The 25,749-nt window shown below is 41.7% G+C and overlaps 1 protein-coding gene across 2 annotated transcripts in view; it reads right to left on the bottom strand.

The window, feature by feature from the left end:
* CIT (citron rho-interacting serine/threonine kinase) overlaps positions 1 to 25,749 on the bottom strand; it is a 205,349-nt gene that overhangs the window by 123,847 nt on the left and 55,753 nt on the right. For both annotated transcript variants that reach the window (XM_010368276.2, XM_030939374.1), the window contains exons 8-9: positions 21,263 to 21,466; positions 18,650 to 18,803 (exon numbers count right to left, since the gene is read on the bottom strand). In XM_010368276.2, the coding sequence (XP_010366578.2) occupies positions 18,650 to 18,803; positions 21,263 to 21,466 (358 nt within the window). The remainder of the gene's footprint in view (positions 1 to 18,649; positions 18,804 to 21,262; positions 21,467 to 25,749) is intronic.

Raw genomic sequence — 25,749 nt, 5'->3', positions numbered from 1 at the left:
TCCTCAGTACGCAGCACAGTGCCAGGTACATAGTAGGTGCACAGTGAATATTTGCTAAGCAAATATATAATTAAATGGCAAAAAAAAAGGTCTTGTAAAGAGAGCACTAATATAACACAGGCCACAAACAGGGTACTTGATGTTTGAATTAAATGAAGAGGTTTTAAAAGTTGAGATTGCTCTGTCTGAGAAATATGTTAATGAGTACCTACACTAATCATTTCTGATACAGTATTATGAAATCATCAGCTCCCGCCGCTGCCACATACCCACCACATTCACTAACGACAAATAAGAAATCACATAGTAAGCGCTATTGTTCACTGGGAAAAGCCACTAAAAAAAGAGAAAAAAATATTTCCATATATATATATATATATATATATATATATATATATATATATTTTTTTTTTTTTTTTTTTTTAATAATCAGCCTGTTTGAGGTAACATCAGAACACAGTCTCCTTAGTGGCACAGGCTAAATATACAAGTAACTTCCTGAGGTTGTTTTTTGGTTTTTTTTCCAGTTATAAGACTGATAGCAGAATCAAGGCTTTCAGAAACAAAGAGCTATTTTAGGAGCTGTAGATAATTTCTCTTCTATAAATTCTCTCTCTCTTTTTTAATCCTAACATTCATTAAAAGCTTTTGGGGGAAAAAATTATCATCCTCAAAAATATGCGGAAAAAACAAGGAAAGAAAAACCAAATGGATTTGTCCTCCTGGGACTCCTTCTAACATGCTCCTTCGAGCTCCAGCTGCCTCATTCCCACCTTTGATTTTGATTTTTCAGCATAGCCCACTAACACCTCAAACAATACCTGGCTGTCCTCATTCAATGTTTAATATCTACTTTTTTAAGAGAATGAATGAAAAGCAAGAACCTTACATGGAGAATAATTATTCAGACCTCATGTGCCATTCCGCACAACATGCCACTTTAGGAAACCCAGGAAATGATATGCTTCAGAGTACCCAATTTCTTCACCAAGAACCAGCATATTAAAAAAAAAAAAAAAAAAAAAAAAAAAAACCTGAGCCTAGTAAAACTCCTCTAAGACTTTTAATCATCACCACGGATGGCAGAAGTGGGAGATGAATAAGAGCCAGCACTGTGTCATAAAGGATGAAGGCACATAAATAATTATTGTGTGATGACATAATGAATCAGGACTGTGTCTAGAATACAGTGGGCACGCGCTAATATTCAACCAAAAACACGTTCAACTTCATTCTCCCTACCATGATGTCCCTCACCCTTTTAAAAAAATGTTAATTGACTAACTAGACACTATGTTCAAATTTAAAGGAAGATTACCAAAAAAAATAGCTATCTTCCAGTTGCTTAAAATCTGGAGCACTAATGTGATCATACTTATCAATGTTATGAAGACAGAACTGTGAAATAAATGAAGAGGAGAATATTTGTGTTGTTTAGAGGTCAAGATATGGGTGTGAAAAGCAGAGAATACATAAACTCTCTGATGGCAAGTTTTGCCAATGGGGAATGCAGTACTTTTTTTGCGAGTTCCTGCAGGGAAGTGTCACGGAGGGGATTTAATCTCAAGAGTTGGTTAAAAGGTATCTTCATGGGATGGAGCGGGGAAAAGTGCTACTTTAGAAAAGCCCCAGAAGCCAGAGCAGTGGCCCAAGAGCAGAGTGAATAATGAGGCAGGGAAGAAAGTGAAAGTGAAGTATTGGTGGATTGACAGATGTAAAACCAGGGAGTTATAGAGTGCTGTTTAGTGTCAGTAGTGAGACAGATATAATCATTTCGATAGTGATGGGAAGAGGCTGGTGCTAGAAACCTCCAAAAGACAAGTCTACAATAGTCAACATGACAAATTCTACACTAAGGAACTGATAACAGAAACAGAGAGGATGGGATTAACAGGAGACAGGTTTGTAATATTATGAGAGAGACACATATAGGCTTTCATCCACAGTTCCTGGCTCATGACTCCCATAGTCCTTGTTACAATCTTTTGTTATTTAGGGGCGCTCCAGGATTTAGAAGCAGGCCTTGAAAAACAGAATCTCTCTCTCTCTCTGACCTCCTCCTGCCCTCCTTTCATCTGCTCAAGGCAGGACTCTAATCTTCCCTCACCTTTCTGACTTGGAGCTAGCCATAAAGAAATTTCCTCTGCCTTGTCTGATTACAGGTCAGAAGACCCCATTTCAGAAGGGGTCCTGCCCCATAACCTAGAGGAATGAATGCTACACAAAGAGGCCAAGAAGGATCTGAACAGACAGGCCTTGCTGGGATCCCCCACTCAGTCTATGAGGATTAGATGACAGCCTTTTTGTGCAATCCCATTTCTACATGGTTGTTGATCATGCCTATCCAATGGAGTCTCCATGAAAGGCCCCAAGAGGACAGGGTTCGGAGAGCTTCCGTATAGCTGAACACGTGGAGGATCCTGGAGGGCGTGGAGCTCGCAACCCTTCCCCCATACCTCGCCCTATGCATTTCTTCATCTTTATCCTTTGCAATGTCCTTTAGAATAAAGCGGCAAATGTGTTTTCCCAAGTTCTGTCAGCAGCTCTAGCCAATTAATTGAACTCAAAGAGGGGGTTGCAGGAACCCTACTTTGAAACTAGTCAGTGAGAAGCTCCAGAGGCCTGGACTTGCAACTGGTGTCTGAAGAGGGGATATTCTTGGGGACTGAGCCCCCCGCCTGTGGGATTGAGTCCTACCTCCAGGCGGATAGTGCCGGGACTGAACGGGAGGACGCCCAGTGGTGTCCACTGCAGAACTGACTGCTTGCTTGGTGATGGGGAGAAAGCCCCCACACATCTGGTCACAGAAGTCTTCTGTGGTATTGACGGTTGTGGTGTGAGAGTGGAGGAAAGACAATTTGAGTTTTTCCATATTCAGGTTAGAGAAAGAAGTGGCAAAATGTGGCTGGGCATAGTGACTCACACCTGTAATCCCAGCACTTTGGGAGGCAGAGACAGACAGATCATTTAAGGTCAGGAGTTCGAGACCAACCTGGCCAACATGGTGAAAGTCCATCTTTACTAAAAAAAAATACAAAAATTGGCCTGGAGTGGTGGTGTGCTCCTGTAATCTCAGCTACTCGGGAGGCTGAGGCAGGAGAATCCCCTGAACCTGAGAGATAGAAGTTGCAATAAGCTGAGGTGGTGGCACTGCCTCCAGCCTGGGCAACAGAGTGAGATTCCATCATCTCAAAAAAAAAGAGTGGCAAAATGTGACAACTGATGTTAGAGCAGAGATTCTGATGGGAGCTCTTATCATGGGAACAACTCTGAGAGAAAAGGCTGCAATGGGAAGATATCCCATATTGAAGTCTCATGGGAATGAACCAAGAGAACAGATTAAGGATCAGCAAATAGAGCTGGCTACTAAATATACGTAAGTAATTGATCCCATGAAAACAGATTACATTGCCTAAGGCCTCAGGCAAGCCCCCTAGTTTCTCCCCTTCCACTCGGAAGTGGTCGGGTATGACTTGCCCACACAACACACTGCATATAAGAAGTTTAAGGCCGCACCTGTTGGCTAACATCTGTAATCCCAGCATTTTAGGAGGCCAAAGCAGGTGGATCACTTGAGTCTAGGAGTTCAAGACCAGCCTGGGCAACATGGCAAAACCCTGTTTCTACAAAAAATATTAAAAAGTTAGCCAGGGGTGGTGATGCACACCTGTAGTCCCAGCCACCAGGGAGACTGAGACGGGAGGATCATCTGAGCCTGGGAGGTCAAGGCTGCAGTCAGCTGTGAGTGCATCACTGCATTCCCGCCTGGGTAACAAAGCAAGACTGTCTCAAAAAAACAAAAAAAGGTAGTTCAAAAAGAAGATAAAGTAGATTCAGTTTGCAATAGACTTAAATAAATTAAAAATTATCCTATCTCTTTGCCTCCCCAAAAAGTCATAAAAATACTTCAGGGTAACATCGATTTGGGCTGGTGATCAATTTTTACAATGCTGTCTTCAAAGTCAATGAATAAAGAAGCCAGCATTCCCAAAGTAGTCTTCCATCAATCAATCTAAACAATGCCAGGGTCTGGCTGCCAACAGCTAAGCAGATAACCTCTCTGGTGGTGGATTTCAATGGAGATGTGAGCTCTAGCTGACTCTCGCCATACCCAAAAGCCATGTCCCAATGAAGCTGCTTAACATTAAATTTTTGGTAATCAACTTACGCTTCCCCACAGATTTCATACTTTTAGAGATGCTTTCCCTCACTTCTGGATAGCACTTTAACCAGACTTCTTAACATTTTAGTTTTACTTTGTTTTTTTCTCTCCCTCTCAGTCTAGGTACTCAGCAATCTGTGAAACACCTACATAGGCTAGAAATACTCAGAAGAGGAACGTTTCAAATTGCAACTAGTCATGAGTGCATTTCTTTGCAAAGCTGAATTTGGATATACCCAGTTTTTCACCCCAGTGGATATTCCCCAGGAAATTTTTTTTTTCTTTTTTTTTTGAGACTGAGTCTCACTCTTTTGCCCAGGCTGGAATGCAGTGGCGCAATCTCGGCTCACTGCAACCTCCGCCTCCTGGGTTCAAGGAATTCTCATGCTTCAGCCTCCCAAGTAGCTGGGATTATAAGTGCGCATCACCATGCCCAGATACTTTTTTTGTATTTTTAGTAGAGATGGGCTTTTACCATGTTGGCCAGGCTGGTCTCGAACTCCTGACCTCAAATGATCCCCCCACCTTGGCCTCTCAAAGTGCTGGGATTACAGGCATGAGCCACCACACCTGGCCCAACCAGGACACATTTAAATAATAGCAAAGGAGGTAGCTCATCAGCACCTGCTTGCTGTAGGCCCAGGCAACCCTTCCCTTTCAGTACCTTCCCCCATGAATTACCTACACCCAATAACATATCAGACTAGATTCATTCTTTGCTGCCTTCCCAATCTCTTTAGTATCCTTTTCTCCAAGCTTTTTTTTTTTTAGAGATAGGGTCTCACTCTGACGCCCAGGAGGGAGTACAGGGGTATAATTATAGCTCACTATAAGCTTGAACTCCTGGGCTCAAGCAATCCTCCCACCTCAGCCTCCCAAGTAGCTGCGATTACAGGTGCACACCACCATACCCAGCTAGTTTTTTGGGTTTTTTGTTTGTTTGTTTGTTTGTTTGTTTGTTTGTTTGTTTTGGCAGAGACAGGGGTCTTGCTATGTTGCCCAGGCTAGTCTTGAACTCCTGGCCTCAAGTGATCCTCTCGCCTCGGCCTCTCAAAACTTTCCTCCAACAGTGAGAAGATTTATTCTTAAATTTTTATTATGAAAATTTTTACATGCACCAAAGTAGTAATATAAAATTAACTCTCACATGCCCATCATTGGCCCCGACAACTAGCCACTCCCACTCTCATTTCATCCACACCCATCCCTGCCTTGTTTGCTTCTTTGTTCATTATTAAAATCAGACATCATATCACTTAGCCCATAATAACTGCAATAAGTATTTTCTAATATAGAATTTCTCAGCTGTGGCACTACTGGCATTTAGGATTGGAAAATTATTTGTTGTGGGGGGCTGTCATGTGTATTACAGGGTGTTTAACACATCCCTGGCCTCTACCTACCCACTAGATGCTAATAGTACCCCCAAGTCATGACAATCAAAAATATCTCCAGAGAATAGCTTGAACCCAGAATTGGAAGTTGCAGTTAGCCGAGATCATGCCACACTGCATCCCAGCCTGGGCAATAGAGCGAGATTCCATCTCAAAAAAAAAAAAGTCTCCAGAGATTGCCAGATGTCCACTGCGGGGCCAAATCATTCCCAGTTGAAATCTACTGTTCTAACATATAAACACTTTATATATATATACAATGACTTTTTTAAAAACATAACCGCGTTTTAAAAACTCTCATCACACTTGACAAAATTAACAGTAACGCCTTAACATTATCTAATACCATGCCTGTGTTTGGTTTTCTCTAAGTGTCCCAAAAATGTCTCTTTATAATTGGTTTCTTGAATCAGGATCCAACCAAGGTCCACACAATGTTTTGGTTCATATGTCTCTTTTAACCTATAACTCTCTCTCTCTCTCTTTAATGTCATTTATTGGTTTAAGAAATTGGATCATGCATTCTCATAGAATTTCCCACATTCTGGAGTTGGTTGATTGCAACCTTGTGGCATCATTTAACACGTTTCTCTGTCCCCTGTGTTTTCTGTTGAATTGGCAGTTAAATGCAAGGCCTTCCAGGCATTCATGTGGAATTCTTTTGGCAAGGATATTGCCCGGGATGTGCTCTCTGCTTCCTACTGCATGACATTAGGGGGCATACAATATCTGCCTGTCTTCTTTCCTATGATACTGAGTGATTCACAGGTTCCAACCGTATCAGCCTGATCCCTCTGCCATAAAGTTCCCTCCAATCACTTAATGGATTCAGCAGCCATTGATGATCACTGTCTAGAGCCATTATTTCATTAAAGCTGCAAAACGGTGGTTTTTCTAATTTAATCATTCCTTCTACCTTTATTAGCACATCAACAATTTGGATACCCTCACATACAACTCAAATAGAAAGGCAGGATAAATGCTTGGTGCTTTCCCTGTATTTAGCAACATTCGGAGTAATGAGCTGGGGCCTCAGCAACCTTCAGGAGTGACCAATGAGATGGCTTTTCAGCATCATTATAGACTCATGAATTTTTATATATTTGCTATGCTCCAAGCCACTGTAATCTTTCTGCTGCTCAAACTGTTCCCTGGCCCACTGCAGTTGCTCACCCCTGTAATTCCAGCACTTTGGGAGGCTGAGGTGAGCAGATCACTTGAGGTCAGGAGTTGGAGACCAGCCTGGCCAACATGGTGAAACTTCATCTCTACTAAAAATACAAAAAATTAGCTGGGTGTGGTGGCACATGCCTGTAATCCCACCTACTCAGGAGGCTGAGGCAAGAGAATCACTTGAACCTGGGAAGCAAAGGTTGCAGTGAGCCGAGATCATGCCATTGCACTCCAGCCTGGGCAACAGAGCAAGACTCCATCTCAAAAAAAAGCCAAACAAACAACCAAAAAAAAAAAAACTGTTCCCTCTTAGGCCAGTGGAAGCCCCTCTATCAAATATTCTTACCGAAAACCAGCAATGTCAGAATCTATCTTAGCCTTTGGAGCTGTTTTCTGGTTTACAGGGGCTGAAAGAAAAAACACAAACCCACCACCACCACCCCCTACTGAGAAAGCTAAGAAACATATCCAGGAGGTGGATGATATTCTAAAGGACAATGACCTAGCTTCTTCATCAAGTCAATGGCATGAGAAAAAAAAAAAAAAAAAAATATATATATATATATATACACACATACATACATATATATATATATGAATGTTACAAATTTTCTCATTTGAAAAAGCTTAAGCCTATCTCCATAGCTGACTATACTCCAGAATATGAGTGACTTTAAATCCAACTGTTGAGGAGTGTTGGCAAGGAAGTAGAGGAAGATCTCTTACATATTCACTGTTGCTGGGAATATAAAATGGGACAACCACTTGGGAAAAGTTTGGGAGTTTCTTGAAAAGTTGAACATATGCCTACCCCATGATGTAGCCATTTCACCCCTAGATGCTTATCCAAGAGGAATGAATGCACATGTCCAGAGACTTGTACAGGAATGATAAACGTAACTTTATTTCAAACAGCCAAAAGCTGTAGACAACCCAAATTGTTCATCAGCAGGGGACTGGATAAACAAATTGTGGTATATCCATTCAATGGAATACTACTCAGCAATCAAAAGAAATGAACTGTGATACCTCCCACAGTATGGATGAATCACAGAATAATGTTGAGTGAAAGAAGACAGACAAAATAAGTATATACTGTATGCTTCAATGTATGTTGAAATTTAGAAAATACAAACTACTGTAAGAAGAAGGACATCAGTCATTGCCTGGGGATGAGGGAAGGGATGGGGAGGAGTGGAAGGGGCAGAAAGAAACTCTTTGGGGTGATGAACAAATATGTTCATTATCTTGAGCCTAGTGATAATCTCACAGGTTCATGTCAAACTTAATATACATGTGACATATTATATGTCTATTATTCCTCAACAAATTTGTTTCCAACTGTTGGGAAGTGAGATATTTTGTCCCCAATCCTTCTGTGGTCTAAGGAGCTTACACTCAGGTTCCTTCACTCCAAAAAGCATTAGTGTTGAAGAAACACACACATTTAGTCTCATTCTTCTGTTTTGTTGTTGTTGTTGTTGTTGTTTTGGTTTTGTTTTGTTTTTAATGGAGTCTCGCTCTGTTGCCCAGGCGGGAGTGCAGGGGTGAGATCTCTGCTCACTGCAACCTTCACCTCCCAGGTTCAAGAGATTTTCCTGCCTCAGCCTCCCTCCCGAGTAGCTGGGATTACAGGTACATGCCACCACATCCGGCTAACTTAGGTACATGCCACCACATCTGGCTAACTTTTGTACTTTTAGTAGAGATAGGGTTTTGCCATGTTGGCCAGGCTGGTTTCGAACTCCTGACCTCAGGTGATCTGGCCACCTTAGCCTCCCAAAGTGCTGGGACTACAGGCATGAGCCATCGCACCTTGCTAGTCTCACCCTTCTAGGAGGAGTGCTAGTCTCACTCCTCCAATAAGGAAGAAGGAGGTTATCTGGCTCATGAAAAGTAGACATTTATTTGGCCATGTTATACTAGAAGGCAGAATTACTATGTCTTGAAAGTAAGGGCCAAACTTAAAACTTCCTCTTTTACTGCCTAGGCACAGGCGTAGCAGGCACTCAACCAACCGGCCTTGTCCTCCTTATTTCCATCAGGCCCCCTGTTGTGGCAAGGCGCCCCCGTTCATGAAGGAAGGCCACCATTCTTTTCTGTCGGTAGGATGGGCAAATTTACCAGAGCCCTGTGTCAGAGCTTACTGAGTGCTTGCCTTGCCAAGAATAAAGTGGGTATTTTGGTCCCTATCTGGCTATCTGTTCTTTGTGTGTGTCCTTTATAAGTCAGAATTTTGAAGTGCTGGAAGGGTGGTCTTAGATCCCAAACTGCCAATGCTATAGCTGAATGTTCCATCACCACGGATGAACAGAGTTAGCTATATTTATTTTCTCTGAAGTGAGACACCAGAAATCATTTCCAAATTCTCAGTCATGAACCACCTGGGCCTCTAACTCTTTGTCCTGAGGCTTTCATCTCTTTTGATTCCTGCCAACCGCCCTCTTTAGTTCTATCCAAACTTCACCCTCAGAAAATGAGCATAACTGCAATCACCATACTCACAGAATTGATTAGAAAGTTGGCTGCTGAATATAGTCCCAGATGTTTAATATAATTTTGAATCTTTGGCCAAATCATTTCCACGTTTGCTTGGTTGTGAAAGGTTTTCCCGCAAGTGAGAATTTAAGGGTTGAAGACTCCAATTTATGGGCTCTCCAAGAAACCCACTCTCTGTTTCCCATCTTCCCCCAAAAAAGGCATTAATTTATCTCACTTAGAAATGATTTACCAAACTTGCATTTGGCATTGCACTGTTGGCTTGCACTAAGAGGCCCGGAAGGAAGCAGTCCTATGGAAATTGCCAGGGTACGTTTCCAAAGGATGGGGCCCACCAGGTGACAGGGGGTCTCATTTATGGGAAACTCAATGGTGAAATTCCTCAGGGCTCAGTATTCAGAAAATTGGGTCTCCTCTGAGCAAAGCATTCTGGACTTTTTTCTCATAGGACTGGGGCTTTTGTAACTGTTAATATTCTCCTTTCTGTTTCGGTCACTGGGAGACTGAGAGTCCCAAATCATTCTTCCTTTGGCAACTTGACAGGAACTTCCTTGTTTTTACTTTTAACCCTGACTTTATTTCCCTATCCTCATACTCCTTTCATCTAGATATCTCTATTTATTCATTGTTATATTTTTAATATTGCAATTATCTCTAGAATAAGTTGTCCTCAATTTATCTTGGAATAAAGTAGAATATTACATATTTTTAATATCTCCAGAAGTAGCTTCTAAATTCAGATTAGAGGGGGAAAATCCTGTAATCCCAATTCATAAGCATTTAGCTCTTTTTGGCCTATTTTTTCTTATCAATAATTTGCCTTCTAAAAACAGAACAGCCCCCAAGAGACACACAAATATTTGCCTACATATCCCATAAGAGATAATAAGAGCTACTGACTATATCTCTTCATTATTCCTTTTTTGTTTTAGTAGGTGGTGCCCACATGCTCCTGGTCTAGTAAGTTGAATTTCTACCATCATTACTTTACCATCCCACCCTTCTTGCTCCCCTTCCCGTCCACGCTGATACTCCAAACAGACTCAACTCCTCTTCCTCACTTCTTCCTGCCTCTGAAGTAAGTGAGTGTCCAAAAGGAAGATACACTTAAGGACCAACCAAGCCTAACAGAGAAGCATATCTACCATCCTCATGGAACTAGCTTAGAAAACAAAACACGACCAGATAACTGCTCAAATGACAGGAAGCCCCAAACAAGAAGAACTTTAAAAGGCCCCAAACAAATGAATACACAAACAAGATGAACTTTAAAAGGCCCAAAACATCACGCCTGTAATCCCAGCACTTTGGGAGGCCGAGGCAGGCGGATTACCTGAGGTCAGGAGTTCAAGACCAGCCTGGCCAACATGGTAAAATCCCATCTCTACTAAAAATACAAAAAATTAGCCAGGTGTGGTGGCGCATGCCTGTAATCCCAGCTACTTGGGAGGCTGAGGCAGAATTGCTTGAGCCCAGGAGGCAGAGGTTGCAGTGAGCCAAGATCATGCTGCTGCACTCCAGCCTGGCTGATAGAGCGAGACTCTGTCTCAAAAAAAAAAAAAAAAAAAAAAGGCCCAAAACAAATACGTGCGTGCTCACACCACACACACACACACACAGACACACACACACACACACAATGCACAAGCCATTGAGATAATGCAATTCTACAGGCAGGACACTAAATAAAATCAACGAAAAATAATTAATGTTAAAATCATATTAGCTGTGGCCTTGTTTAAAAAAAAAGCCATAAGGGGTTTTCATTTGGGAAGAAGAGCACTGCTTATCAGAAACCAATGGCAGAGTGGCAGATTCGAAGGATAAGCATGGCAGGGCCATGCTTAAATGAATGAAGTATAAAGACTGCTTCATTCAATTTGGCTGGGTGCGGTGGCTCAAGCTTGTAACCCCAGCACTTTGGGAGGCCGAGGTGGGTGGACTACCTGAGGCTGGGAGTTCAAGACCAGCCTGATCAACATGGAGAAACCCCATCTCTACTAAAAATACAAAATTAGCCAAGCGTGGTGGTGCATGCCTGTAATCCCAGCTACTCGGGAGGCTGAGGCAGGAGAATCCCTTGAACCCGGGAGACAGAGGTTGCAGTGAGCCAAGATCATGTCATTGCACTACAGCCTGGGCAACAAGAGCGAGACTCTGTCTCAAAAAAAAAAACAATTACTGAATTCTTGGGAGGCAGCATAAAGATGTTGTTAACAGGATAGGTTGTGCTAGTGTTATAGGAGCATAGAATATTCTGGAAAGTTCTATGAGAAACTGACAATAGTGCTTTGCTTGAGGGAGAGGGGTTGGGCATGGGGTGGGAAGGAGGCATTTTTCACTGTATAACCTTCTGTATAATGTGAATTTTCTGCTATGGGCTATACCACTTTTTCAAATAAACAAAAGCAAAGAGAATTTGGAGTCAGGGAGACCTGAGTTTGACTCCTACCACTGCCAACTTCGGGCTCCATGACCTCATCTGTATTGTGGACTAGTGATAGAACCTGCCTCACAGAGGTTTTGGGAAGAATACATGGAACAATAATAAGCATAAAGCACTTTGCAGAGCTCCTGGCACATAGTAGGCACTCAATAAATGGCATGGTAATATCATACCTGTATAAACATGTTAGTGAAGAACACTTACTCCACCCTTAATTAAAAGCCAATATGGGACAACAGTAAAGTGGGGTTCGGAGAGTCAAGGAGATGTCTTTTTGCTATCATAAGGCAGACATTAGGTCAAACCACCATTTTGAAGGATATGAAGGATGTAATGTCTAAGAGAAAAGCTTTAAATTCCTCAAACAAGGCCTAAAACCCAGCAGTTCTAAGTAGTCCCATTCACCCATAGGACTCCTGAGCCAAAAAATGGCCTCCCCATACCTTAAGCCCGAAGACAAAACAAGGAAGACCCACAAAGATGAGCAAGGAACTCTGAGACTAGCATCTAATCTCTTCTTCTGGCAGGGCTTTGCAACTCTAATATGCACAAAAATCCCCTGCGGATCCTTATTAAAATGCAGCTTCTGACTCAGCAGGCCTGAGTCTCTGAAGCTCTAACAAGCTCCTAGGTGATGCCGATGCTGCTGGTCCAGGGACCACACTCTGAGTAGCAAGGTCCTACTGCCTCCACGTAATAGTTTCGCTGTTTGTTAACAGTGGCAGTATTGAGAGATTCAGATTACTGTGATGTTCCCTCTCCTGATAATAACCTGGCCAATTCTTCTAAATCAACAGTCCTCAAGTGAAGGTGACTGTAGCCCCCAAGAGGAGACCGGGCCATGTCTAGAGTCATTTTTGGTTGTTGCAACTGCAGGGAGAGGGTGCTACTGGTATCCATGGAGAAATGACAGGGATGCTGTTCAACGTCCTGCAATCCACACAACAGCCCCCACAGCAAAGAATTATCTGTCCCCAAATGTCAACAGTGCCAAGGTTGAGAAACCCTGTTCTAAATAAACAGAAAACAGGACACATCCTGAGTCTTCTCAATTCATCTTAAGACTAGGAATCCAAGATTAGAAGTGGGCCATCGATCCAACATTGTCCTTTCCCAGACTAGATCTGAGACATGCGGAGTGTTATAGGTTAGCAGGATGCTGTATGTGGGGAAGGGATCACCAGGTCACAGTCTATGGTCTGTATTTTGCTTAAAATCAAGCACATGTGGTTCAGTAAACCAGTGAGGGGAGGCCTACGAAGCATTAAACTTCCCACCATTTGGAGGTACAGCAATTTAACAGGACCACAGCTCTATTCAAGCAAAAGACCAGTTAGTTACCTTCATTGAATTTGGGTATGGCCCTACCTTCATTGAATTCAAAAAAATTTTTGAAGATCAAAGACTGTCTTCCCTAAATGGTCTTTTGTTTGAATAGAGCTGTGGTCCTGTTAAATTCAATGAAGGTAGGGCCATACCCAAATGTGTTCATCAATGGAGCCACAGCACCTGACATTGCACTTAACATACTGTAGAAATTCAAATATCAGAATGAATCATCAATTCAAAAATTCCTGCAATTCTAGGCTGGGCATGGTGGCTCATGCCTGTAATCCCATCACTTTGGGAGGCCGAGGGAGGATGATCACTTAAGCCTACGAGTTTGAGACCAGCCTGGGCAAAGATGGCAAGACTCCATCATTTAAAAAAAAAAAAAAAAAAAAAAAAAAAATTCAATTCCTGCCATTCTAAATGTTCTTAAATACACCTAGAAATTAAATTACTCCCTAGTGTGACATGGTTTATTATTTGCCATCATCACAAATATTATTACTTATAACAATGATGTATGCAAAGGCATATATGGTATTATAGAAAGAGCATGGGCTTTGGAATTACACAGACCTCCACTCAAATCCAGAATCCCTTATTCACCTGCCATATGACCTTGGCCAAGTTACCACGGTATCCACATCTGTAAAATGGGTATAATAATCCTTACATTTGACAGAAGTGTTTTGAAGGAGTATAGTGTAATGTACTTGTATGACTAGTGGTTAGCACAGAATACGTACTCCCTAAACAATATTGCCGACCATACTAAAGGACTAGAAAAAAAAAAAACCCAAGGAGCTACATGGTGCTTAATTCCACACATAAAAATCTGTAACAGCTTCAGGTGAAATTCTTACAAATTTCTGTGTGTAGAATTAAGCACCATGTAGCTCCTTGGGTTTTTTTTTTTTTTTTTTTTCTAGTCCTTTAGGATGGTCGGCAATATTGTTTAGTGGGCAAAAGATATGAACAGACACTTCTCAAAAAAAGGCATTTATGCAGCCAACAGACACATGAAAAAATGCTCATCATCACTGGCCATCAGAGAAATGCAACTCAAAACCACAATGAAATATCATCTCACAGCAGTTAGAATGGCAATCATTAAAAAGTCAGGAAACAACAGGTGCTGGAGAGGATGTGGAGAAATAGGAATGCTTTTATACTGTTGGTGGGACTGTAAACTAGTTCAACCATTGTGGAAAACACTGTGGCGATTCCTCAGGGATCTAGAACTAGAAATACCATTTGACCCAGCCATCCCATTACTGGATATATACCCAAAGGATTATAAATCAAGCCGCTGTAAAGACACATGCACACGTATGTTTATTGCGGCACTATTCACAATAGCAAAGACTTGGAACCAACCCAAATGTCCAACAATGATAGACTGGATTAAGAAAATGTGGCACATATACACCATGGAATACTATGCAGCCATAAAAAAGGATGAGTTCATGTACTTTGTAGGGACATGGATGAAGTTGGAAACCATCATTCTCAGCAAACTATCACAAGGACAAAAACCAAACACCGCATGTTCTCACTCATAGGTGGGAATTGAACAATGAGAACACTTGGACACAGGAAGGGGAACATCACACACCGGGGCCTGTTGTAGGGTAGGGGGAGGGATAGCATTAGGAGATATACCTAATGTAAATGACGAGTTAATGGGTGCAGCACACCAACATGGCACATGTATACATGTGTAACAAACTTGCACATTGTGCACACGTACCCTAGAACTTAAAGTATAATAAAAAATATATATATATTTAAAAAAAAGAATTTCACCTGAAGCTAAGTTGGCACAGAATCCCTCTCCCCTAAACCAAAGACTGTCTTCCCTTAGGATTACTGAGCAACCATATTATACACTTGAGGTTTCATTTGCACCATTCAGGGCCAGTTAGCAAATACGCAGCAACAATCAAAACGATACCTATTTGGAAGAAGACTATCTCAGCATTTCATCAGCATGGGACCACCACTGCGTCACTGCCAGATGGAAACAAAATATATTTTCTGCTAACAAATGCTGAGGACCTGAAAAATCAGGATCATTTCTGTCTTTCTGAGAATAGCAAAAGAAAGACAACTCAAGAGAAAAAGCCCATGTCAGACGCAACAGACCATCTGAGTTCTCTAGCATGTTAGCCATAAATGTCCTAGGAAATAATCCGTGATCACCACTTGCATTATGCGTTTCTCACTGTTGAGATATGGCAGTCTTGGATAAAAGGTACAAGTGTGCTGGTTCCGTTGACGTCGCGATGCCTTGGGGGAAGATATTTCAAAAGACGTTGACAGAAGACAGCAAAACTTTCCCATGGATGGGAGCAGGTACACGATGCCAGGCAAGGTAGGTATAATCCCAAAGGGAAGAAAGAGGAGTTCTGATTGGCTTCAGCTTTCCTGAAGCCCAGAAAGATCAGGCTGGTTATAGCCAGAATCCAGCCCAGTATCTGAAACATCGCCGGAACGGCACAGCCAGGGCAGCTGGTACGCTTAGGAAACCCCCCACTGAAACTTGGAAAGCAGCCTTGAAATAATGATAATAATAAACAAGCAGCTGAAAAAAAAAAACCAATCTTGTGGGAAGCTGGAAATGAAACAGAATAATGAGAGCCTAGTGACCCATGAGCGTAGCAGTTACTCATCACAGAGTGTTCGACTTGCTGGAAGAATAAGTATCCTGGAACTGGGTCAGATGCCTGGTTCACGGGGTGCTGCCTGCAGCAACCCCAAGGGGCAGGACCCAGGAGGGTACAGAAGCTACACCTGACCTCAGTGTCAATACAAAGGCACATCCTAGTTTCTCTCAGTAGCCACTCCCAGTTCTGTCATTCATAAATTTGCCAAGACCTTTCTTAAATTACATTTATATATCCTGCCGAGACCACCTCTTGAGATAATGAGTTTTAGAAGATTATTACCTGCTGTGTTAAGCAGTACTTCCTTTCATTGGTTACAACAAGAAAAAGAAGAATTGGGGGTGAAACCGCACAAAGGCTAATGTTGCTTTTAACAAGGGACAATCTCTTACTGCAAAAGGCGGAAATATTCAACAGCCTGGAACCACCAGGCATTTAAGCAGCAACCGTGAACTTGGGAAACTTAATGATTCAAAGTATTTTGGTTGATGAAAATCACTCAACATGTGTTTATGAAAAACCATACTAGATAAAAGTATAATTTATGTTTCAGTTACCTAGTTAGAAAATAGCTTAAAGAGCATGGAGTCAAGCAATGTTTTCAGTCACAAATCTCTGAGTCGATTGCAAATAACGCAGGGATCAGAGGTTGGTGAAAAACAGGAAAATTTGCTAGGAGACAGTGAAGTTAATACCATGCCTCTCTGCATAGTCGGAAACTCCATAAAACCACCAAGAAAACGCATTACCAATCCTTAGTGGGCACGAAGATCCCACCTGCTGACTGAGCTACACTAAGTATCTAAACTAGGAGTAGTCCCATCAAATATAAATACCCTAACTGCAATATGGTACCATGGATTGATTCCTGGAACAGAAACGGGACATGAGTGGGAGAACTGGTAAAATCCAAAAAAAGTCTGAAGTGTAGTTAGCAGTAATGTACCAATATTAGTTTTGAAAAATAGTTTTTCAAACACTTAGTTTGACAGTGACACTGTTATGTAAGAGTTAACATTGGGGTCTGGGCGCGGTGTCTCACGCATGTAATCCCAGCACTTTGGAAGGCCAATGCGGGTGGATCACCTGAGGTCAGGAGTTCAAGGCCAGCCTGACCAACATGGAAAAACCCTGTTTCTACTAAAAATAGAAAATTAGCCAGGTGTGGTGGCACATGCCTATAATCCCAGCTACTTGGGAGGCTGAGGCAGGAGAATCACTTGAACCCAGGAGGCAGAGGTTGCAGTGAGCTGAGATCACACCACTGCAGTCCAGCCTGGGCAGCAAGAGTGAAACTTCATCTCAAAAAAAAAATTTTTGTAAAGCAAATACATTTTGTGAGTCTTCAGAGTCACTACATTGGGAGCTGGGAGTCAAATACATTACGCCTAATTTATAAGTTAAACTTTATATAACACAGGTATGTATGCACAGCCTCCGAGTAGCTGGGACCACAGGCGTGCGCCACCATGCCCAGCTACTTTTTGCATTTTCAGTAGAGACAGGGTTTCACCATGTTGGCCAGGCTGGTCTCGAGCTCCTGGCCTCAGATGATCCGCCTACCTCGGCCTCCCAAAGTGCTGGGATTACAGGCGTAAGCGACCACGCCCGGCCCCCAGTGTTATACATAACAGTGTCACTGGGTTTCAGTCCTATCATCAGTTTCACACACCCACTGGGAGTCTTGGAACATATGCAACACAGATAGGAGGGCATTCACTGACTTACTTAGGTGGAGATATATTCTTAGGCATGATCAGCAAGTTCATGAATAAAAAAATTAAGTGCTTATTCAAGAAGATTACAGAGATAAAAAGGCAAGACAAGAAAAGATTAAATACTTGAATAGCTTCTAAAAGAAAGTCTATCAGATCTTTCCAAAAGCATAAAAGGAAGAATGCCCTGAAAATATATTACTGATTAAAAGGTCTGAACCTTGGAGATTTGGGGGGAGATGTCTATTTATTTAGAAAAATAAAGCAATGTGGCCACCCGAATAATAAAAACATTTGCCAAGAAAGATTTATGGAAATGCGACCTACTTAAATATTTCAGCAGGTTAGAGAAACCATCAAAATGGCTTACAACTGGACAATACTGAATTTTTACCATACTATGTCCTAGCTGAAGGTGCAAGCAATTATAACACATCTCCAATCAGAAGCCTGGTTTTGACACCTAGAAACAGATTCCATTTCCCAACCTCCCTCCATCACCAAAAACAAAACACATACTCAAACAGGACAACTGCTTTCCTACTGGCTCTAATCCATGCTGATCATTGGGTCCAGTTATTAGAAGACATTCAATCAACAACACATCCAAGAATTAAAAAGATTTTTAAAAGATCACCAACTGGTAAAAGAAAAAAGAGCATTGTGTGGTTTCTGTTGATAATAAACCCAGTCTTTGTTTTTAATGAATTCATTCAGTTTGCACTAACTGATTATAAAAAGTGATGTATGAATGAATCTACTGTGCATATACATTATAGGTTTTACATGCTTGTGAGCAAAGACAAATATTATCGAGGGAAACAAATGAATAAACACAGGGAGGTGTTTACGGTTTTGGTTTAAACTCAGCCATTAGCAGAACAACCTGGGCATGTTGCCTAATCTGAGTCTTTTTCCTGATATGTGAATGAAATATCTAGATCCACTTTTTTGGAAGAAATTGTGTCAAATCAAGTGACAACCTTCAAACTCCATTAATCTGTGCCTCTAACTTACTGAGGGACACTATTCTAAAGGCCACATAAACACAGAGTTTGATAAATGACCCAGTTCTACACAAACAATTTTAAAGCAGAATTATTACTCAAAGACGGCTATATCATTAGCCTTTAATACTCGTGTAGATAATTACAGCCTTTATTTATATAATTTACCGAAGCTTCTTTGGGCCAGAATAATCTCACATCTCTCTTGAGTGTTTCATAATCCCAACATCCCAAATTACGGAAAATAGCCCTACTTACAGTTACGAATGTTATTCCAGTCGATTTTAGAGAAGAAAGGATGGCAGCAAAGACCTTCAAACTTCAGTCTCTCTTTCTGGCCACACAACAAACTTTGAATCAGATCAAGAAAGTCACTGCTCACTTTGGGGTCATCTGGAAACTTCAAAAACCGCTGTTCCAAAAAAACAAAAGAATTATTTCCTTAGCAGGGATTCCGTTTCTCATGCCTCAAAGTGAAGAAAGTATTTCTCATATATGCAAGTTTCTTTTTTTGTTGTTGTTTTTTAGAGAAGGAAGTTTCGTGCCCTCTTCCCTTTGGACCAAAGGCATGTTCCCAAAATAAGCGGCCTGTTCACATCAATAGGCTTAGTTCCTTTGTAGGGGTTCAGCATCCTCCATGGCTTGACCCCGGCTCCCCTTCCCATCTCATCTCGCCACGCTCCCCATCTCTCTCTTTGCTGTCCAACAATGATGAGCTATTTAAAGCTCCCTGAACAAATCACGCTGTTCTCGCTGCTTTCCTTGGCTACCTTTTCTATCCTATAACTCCTTTCTGCATGTTCCCTCTGCACTCTACTTTTGCACCTACATATTGTGCTGTGATTTCAGTGTGATGAAAAATAAAGAAGGCAGAGAGGGCCTGCTTCTTCTGCTCATCCCTGTAAACCTGGTACCTAACAGTGCGTGGTATGATAATGCACTTGTTATTGAATGATTGAATGAGTGAGTGAGCTAAAGGGAAGGAAATAAATTAGTTCCAAGAGTCATCTAAGGGGAAATTTTCACTCAAGAGGAGGCACAAGAATAACAAATAATGTATTTACATAAAAATATGTATTAAGCATTCCCAAAAGATGAAAACTGGGTGAGATCCAAAACCTAGGAAATACGTTCCTTTTCCTTTTGGTTGAAACTGAAAAATACACATTTATCAGAGCCTTAAGAAATGAGCTTCATGAGCTGGGCACAGTGGCTCATGCCTGTAATCCCAATACTTCGGGAGGCCAAGGCAGGCGGATCATCTGAGGTCAAGAGTTCAAGACCAGCCTAGCCAACATGGTGAAACCCCATCTCTACTAAAAATACAAAAATTAGCCAAGCATGGTGGTGGGCACCTGTGATCCCAGCTACTCAGGAGGCTGAGGCAGGAGAATCGCTTGAACCCAGGAGGCAGGGATTGCAGTGAGCTGATATTGTGCCACTGCACTCCAGCCTGGGTAACAGAGTGAGACTCCATCTCAAAAAAATAAATAAATAAATAGGCTTAATGTAGTAGAAAGTACAGTTATTAGAAAACAGTTTTACGGCCAGGCGCGGTGGCTCAAGCCTGTAATCCCAGCACTTTGGGAGGCCGAGACGGGCGGATCACGAGGTCAGGAGATCGAGACCATCCTGGCTAACATGGTGAAACCCCATCTCTACTAAAAAAATACAAAACACTAGCCGGGCGAGGTGGCGGGCGCTTGTAGTTCCAGCTACTCGGGAGGCTGAGGCAGGAGAATGGCTTAAACCCGGGAGGCGGAGCTTGCAGTGAGTTGAGATCTGGCCACTGCACTCCAGCCTGGGTGACAGAGTGAGACTCCGTCTCAAAAAAAAAAAAAAGAAAACAGTTTTACTATATATATATATATATACACACACACACACACAGTAAAACACATATCTATATGTAATTGTATTTCTAATTCATTTCCTCAATTTTAATACCATATTCAATAGTTAGTACTAAGAAGGAGTATATCGAAAAATCAAGAGCATGGACTTCAGAGCCAGACTGCCTGTGTTATTTTAGGCAAGTTACTTTACCTTCAGTGCTTTGGTTTCCTCATTTATAAATGAAAATAATAATACTTACCTCACAGGGTTGCTTGAAGATTAACTAACTAACTAAAACTATACCTCCTCAATTCTAAGACTCACAGTTATTCATACTTACCAGCACTGAAATCAAGATGTATTTTATAATCAATAAAAGTATCATAGACTCACTGGCAGCAGTTTTTCTTTCTCAGCAGTACATAAAATAATGGTGTAGTCTTATCATTACTGGCAGCTGAGATTCCGTGAAATACAATTAATAAAATGTTTAGAAAAGCCTGGCACAGAGTTAAGTGCTATGTAAGTATTTGCTATTATTATTTTCTAGCACTGCTGAAACCCTCATTCACACAATTTTTAAATAACATCTAACATTCTATAAACATTAATTCACACGATACCTATAAAATATTCACACACACAATTTTTAAACAACATTCACTCACACAATTTTTTTTTTTTTTTAAATGGAGTCTTGCTCTGTTGCCCAGGCTGGAGTGCAGAGGTGCAATCCTGGCTCACTGCAAGCTCTGCCTCCCGGGTTCACACCATTCTCCTGCCTCAGCCTCCCGAGTAGCTGGGACTACAGGCGCCCACCACCACACCCGGCTAATTTTTTGTATTTTTTTTAGTAGAGACAAGGTTTCACCATGTTAGCCATGATGGTCTCCATCTCCTGACCTTGTGATCCACCCGCCTCGGCCTCCCAAAGCGCTGGGATTACAGGTGTGAGCCACTGCGCTCAGCCTCATTCGCACAATTTTTAAATAACGTTTCTCAATATGATCTCGAAATCTTCTAAGGACTCTTTACCTGGAAATTCATGATGTTATTGAAGGTTCTGGCAGAGGTTCCCTCTGAGAAGGGGGATCTCCCATAAATCATCTCATAGGCAATCACGCCCACTGACCACCAGTCACAGTCCAGGCCGTAGGTGCCTTTTCCGTCCGCATTCATCACAGTCAGCACTTCAGGAGCCATGTAATCCGGGGTCCCAATCGGGAGTTTGGCATTCACCTAGAATCCCATCAATAAAATGAATACAGCAAACTTTCAATTATCCTCAAGTAGACTGCCAACAGCCACATTTCAGACACAAGCTGATTTGCCACTGATTACTATTCTCCCAGGCACTGAAACCTGCTGTCAAGTGGCACACTGTCAGGAAATGCAAACGCTTTACTAATTTAAAAAAAAAAAAAAAAAAAAAAAAAGCACAAAGCATATAATGTAATCCAAGGGCAAAAGGGCAAGAGTTGTGGATGATACACATACACCCTTTGGTGATACGAATGAGAGTTGGGAATGGAAGATGTGTTTTCTAATACAAGTTTTTGATATAATAGAACTTCTCTTATGATAACAACAAAATGGTAATAAACTCTAAAAATGAATCTAAAAGATCAACCTAACCATTACTAGAAAACTGGTGGTTGGCCAGGTGCAGTGGCCCATGCCTGTAATCCCAGCACTTTGGGAGGCCAAGGTGGGTGGATCATTTGAGGCCAGAAGGTCGAGACCAACATGGTGAAGCTCCATCTCTACTAAAAATACAAAAATTAGCCAGGCGTGGTGGTGCGAACCTGTGGTTCCCAGCTACTCAGGAGGCTGAGGCACAAGAATCGCTTGAACCCAGGAGGCAGAGGTTGCAGTGAGCCAAGATTGAGCCATTGCACTCCAGCCTGGGTGATAAGGTGACTGTTAAAGAAAACAAAACAAAACAAAACAAAACTGGTGGCTAACTGGCAATATAATATTACAAATCTCAAGTTCAAAAATTTGGAAAACTGCCTTTGGAATTAATGTTCCTACTTCAACCCACCCACAGGGCAAGACATGATAATTAACTTCCACCCAGGGCCCAAGGTTAATGAGTTCCTTTTCCTTACCCCTAACCCTTGTTCCTGTGATTCCCTCCCCCACTGTTCAGAACCCAGGGGCTTATAATTCAATGGCACCCAAGCACTTGACCTTGGCAAAGAAAGGTTAGGACAACACAGGAGGGCATTTTATAAAGCTAAATGTAATCCATTTAAAGGACCGACCTTTTTCTCTGAGACTTTGTCCTTCTGACTTTTTAGTGTTTAAATGTCCTTTGTTTCTTGATATGCTGTTGATGAAAGAAGTAGATTTTCTTCCCCTCATACCCACCCCTGTCTAGGCAGCTTAGTAAGCTGGCAACCCCTTTGGTCTTCAAAATTATTTTGACGTTTTACCGAGCCATGAAATTTGAAGTCTAGAGATTCTATCTCTAACTTTTCTCCCCATCAAAACAGAGAGGCCCTGATTTTAGTTATATAGTGTGTTGACCAGCTGTCTTATAACTCTGTATCATAATGGGCTTCTCTCAGGTCAGCAGTTATATGGTGCAAAAGAACTTTTTCCTCATTAAACAATGGTAAGTGCCCCTGAGTGAGCAAAGAGATTTTGTGGGTAAGGCCACGTACCTTGAAGGCTGGGCTTTACACCAAGAAAGTAAATTTGCTTTGCTTTAACCGGATGTGGAGAGGAAAGTGAATGTTTAGTGAGGACATGATGAGGTCTCCTCTCCCCAGGGCTGATTCTGGATGAAGCTCTTCCAGCCTGTAACTTGAATCTCATCCATTCCTCAACCATGAGACTTTCTCATTATATGAAACAGACCTATTCTTCCCTCTCCTCTCTTCTCACCCCTTCCCTCAGGCCCACATTCTGATATAGGTTTTTCCAAGCCCTAAACTCAGACAGCAGTGTGATACAACCATTCCTGACATGGATTGTCCACTGCTTTGGGCAATAAAACTTCCACTATAAATGCCCCTTCAAGAAAGCCAGATGGTCACACCATCCAAGAAACCTACAAGCAGGTTTGGCTTGATGAACAGAAGGGGAGACAAAGGGGAAAATATTTGGTCTAAGACAAAACCACAGGGTGACTTAAGCTTGAAGAACTGAAAGTAGTTTAAGTCAAGGAGAAGCCTTAATATGTTGGGAAATCTGGGCTGATTCTGTTTTTTTAATATGTATGTAAATGCTAAAGAGCTCAGCACAGGATTAGGATTAAACACAGCACAGGATTAGGGTTTTGGTTAAAATGCACTGACAATAAGCAACAGATTTTTTTTTTTTTTTTGAGATGGAGTCTCTCTGTCGCCAGGCTGGAGTGCAATGGCACGATCTCAGCTCACTGCAACCTCCGCCTCCCAGGTTCAAGCAATTCTCTTGCCTCAGCCTCTCGAGTAGCTGAGACTATAGATGCGTGTCACCACACCCAGATAATTTTTGTATTTTTAGTAGAGATGGGGTTTCACCATGTTTGACCAGGATGGTCTCGATCTCTTGACATCGTGATCCAGCCATCTCAGCCTCCCAAAGTGCTGGGATTACAGGTGTGAGCCATGGAGCCTAGCCGCAATAGATACTTTTTAAATAACAAGAGAAGGAAAACTGTAACATCTTGATTTGACTAGATAATGAAAATGCTACTATATTGTTGATTAAATACTTATCCTTTATGTCTAATGACCTTGCAGGACCTAACTACACAACTGTCCAATACATACCATTTGCACTTATTGGATTTTGTTTTATTGCCACAGACTGTTCAGGAATATTCAGTTCTCCTTATTTGCAGCTCACAGGGCACAGTCACTTGTTTACAACCAAAGAATTGCAAAAACAGAATTGACTGGGGCATGTTTCTCAGGACGACCCAGCCAAACAGTATGAATTGCCAATGCCTCATTTTCAAACTAATGATGAGACTTATCAAAGAAAGATAATTCCCCAACGAATTTTTGCCCCCTAACGGATACATGATTATACACATTTATGCACAATCATTTTCTAATTTTCTACATTTTATTAATTTGTACTAGAAAGCTATGAAGGGAAAAATACCCACTGGCTTACTCTTTAAGTGCATAATAGTGATTAGCAAAGGCATTACTCTTTGTTAATTAACAAATCTCTAAGTGTGTAATGGTAATTAACAAAGGTTTTTAATGACAATTAATGACTGCTAAGTTCCCATTAGTCACTGACACCCAAGCACATTAAACCTGTTCAACATGTAATCTCACATGTCCTGATTATGATTTTGCAATACGCTTTCACTCTCCTCTGGTAGCAATTCAGCCAGCTAATCTGAGTGACATGTTAAAAGTGAACCTATAGTAGGGGCCCAGCCTGCCTGCAGGAGGACACTATCTGATAGGGCCCAGATACTACTTAACTTAGTTAATTTTTTTTTAGACAGAGTGTTGCTCTATCACCCAGGCTGAAGTGCAAGTGCAATCTCAGCTCACTGCAACCTCCACCCCCGGATTCAAGCAATTGTCCTGACTCAGCCTGCTGAATAGCTGGGACTACAGGCGTGCACACCCAGCTAATTTTTGTATTTTTTTTTAGTAGAGACAGGGTTTCACCACATTGGCCAGGCTGGTCTCAAACTCCTGACCTCAGGTGATCCGCTCGCCTCAGCCTCCCAAAGCGCTGGGATTACAGGCATGAGCCACCGTGCCTGGCCAACTTAGTTAATTTTTACTGTATTGACAGGGAAGAAAATAAACAAGTTCAGAAGACTATATGAGAATGACTAGAAGAGTCTGCCATATTTTGGGAGAAAGGGGGAGAAGGAAAAGAAAGGAAGGAAGGAAGGAAAGCGGGGGAGAACTGAAAGAGGGAGAGAGGGAGGGAGAAAGAAAAGAGTGAACTTAGCAGATTCTTTTACTAACAAAAAGCAGATGAGGACGAAAGAAAACCAGTATCTTCCTCCTCCTAACTCCTTTCCATAAAATGCTTCAACGTGGTGAAACCCCATCTCTACTAAAAATACAAAAATTAGCCAGGCATGGTGGCAGGCACCTGTAATCCCAGCTACTCGGGGAGCTGAGGCAGAAGCATCGCTTGAACCCAGGAGACGGAGGTTGTAGTGAGCCAAGATCGCCCACTGCACTCCAGCCTGGGGGACAGAGCAAGACTCTGTTTCGAAAAAGAAAAAAAAAAAAAAGAAATGCTTAAACATAAAACTATTTAAACCTAGCTTTACCCATCAAGCTGCCTAGGGCACATACCTGCAGAAGCAGGGGGAAAAGGAGTTCTCACTACGTTATTCCTCTTGTGGAAAATAAAGCTTTTCACTCCTACTTAAATCTAAAAAGGGCTATCTCTTCTGGGGTTGCAACTGCTAAATGGGGTTATCACTTACCATGCTATATAATGTGGTTTATCTACAATCTCTTTAGATCATTTTCATGATAGCCAAATGAGATAGATTGGAACTCAGCTGTTCACCATTCTTTGAGATTCTAATAAAGAGA

Source organism: Rhinopithecus roxellana, chromosome 10 (assembly GCF_007565055.1).
Source record: "Rhinopithecus roxellana isolate Shanxi Qingling chromosome 10, ASM756505v1, whole genome shotgun sequence".
In the NCBI taxonomy this organism is placed as follows: domain Eukaryota; kingdom Metazoa; phylum Chordata; class Mammalia; order Primates; family Cercopithecidae; genus Rhinopithecus; species Rhinopithecus roxellana.
This window is presented reverse-complemented; position numbering and strand designations above follow the sequence as displayed.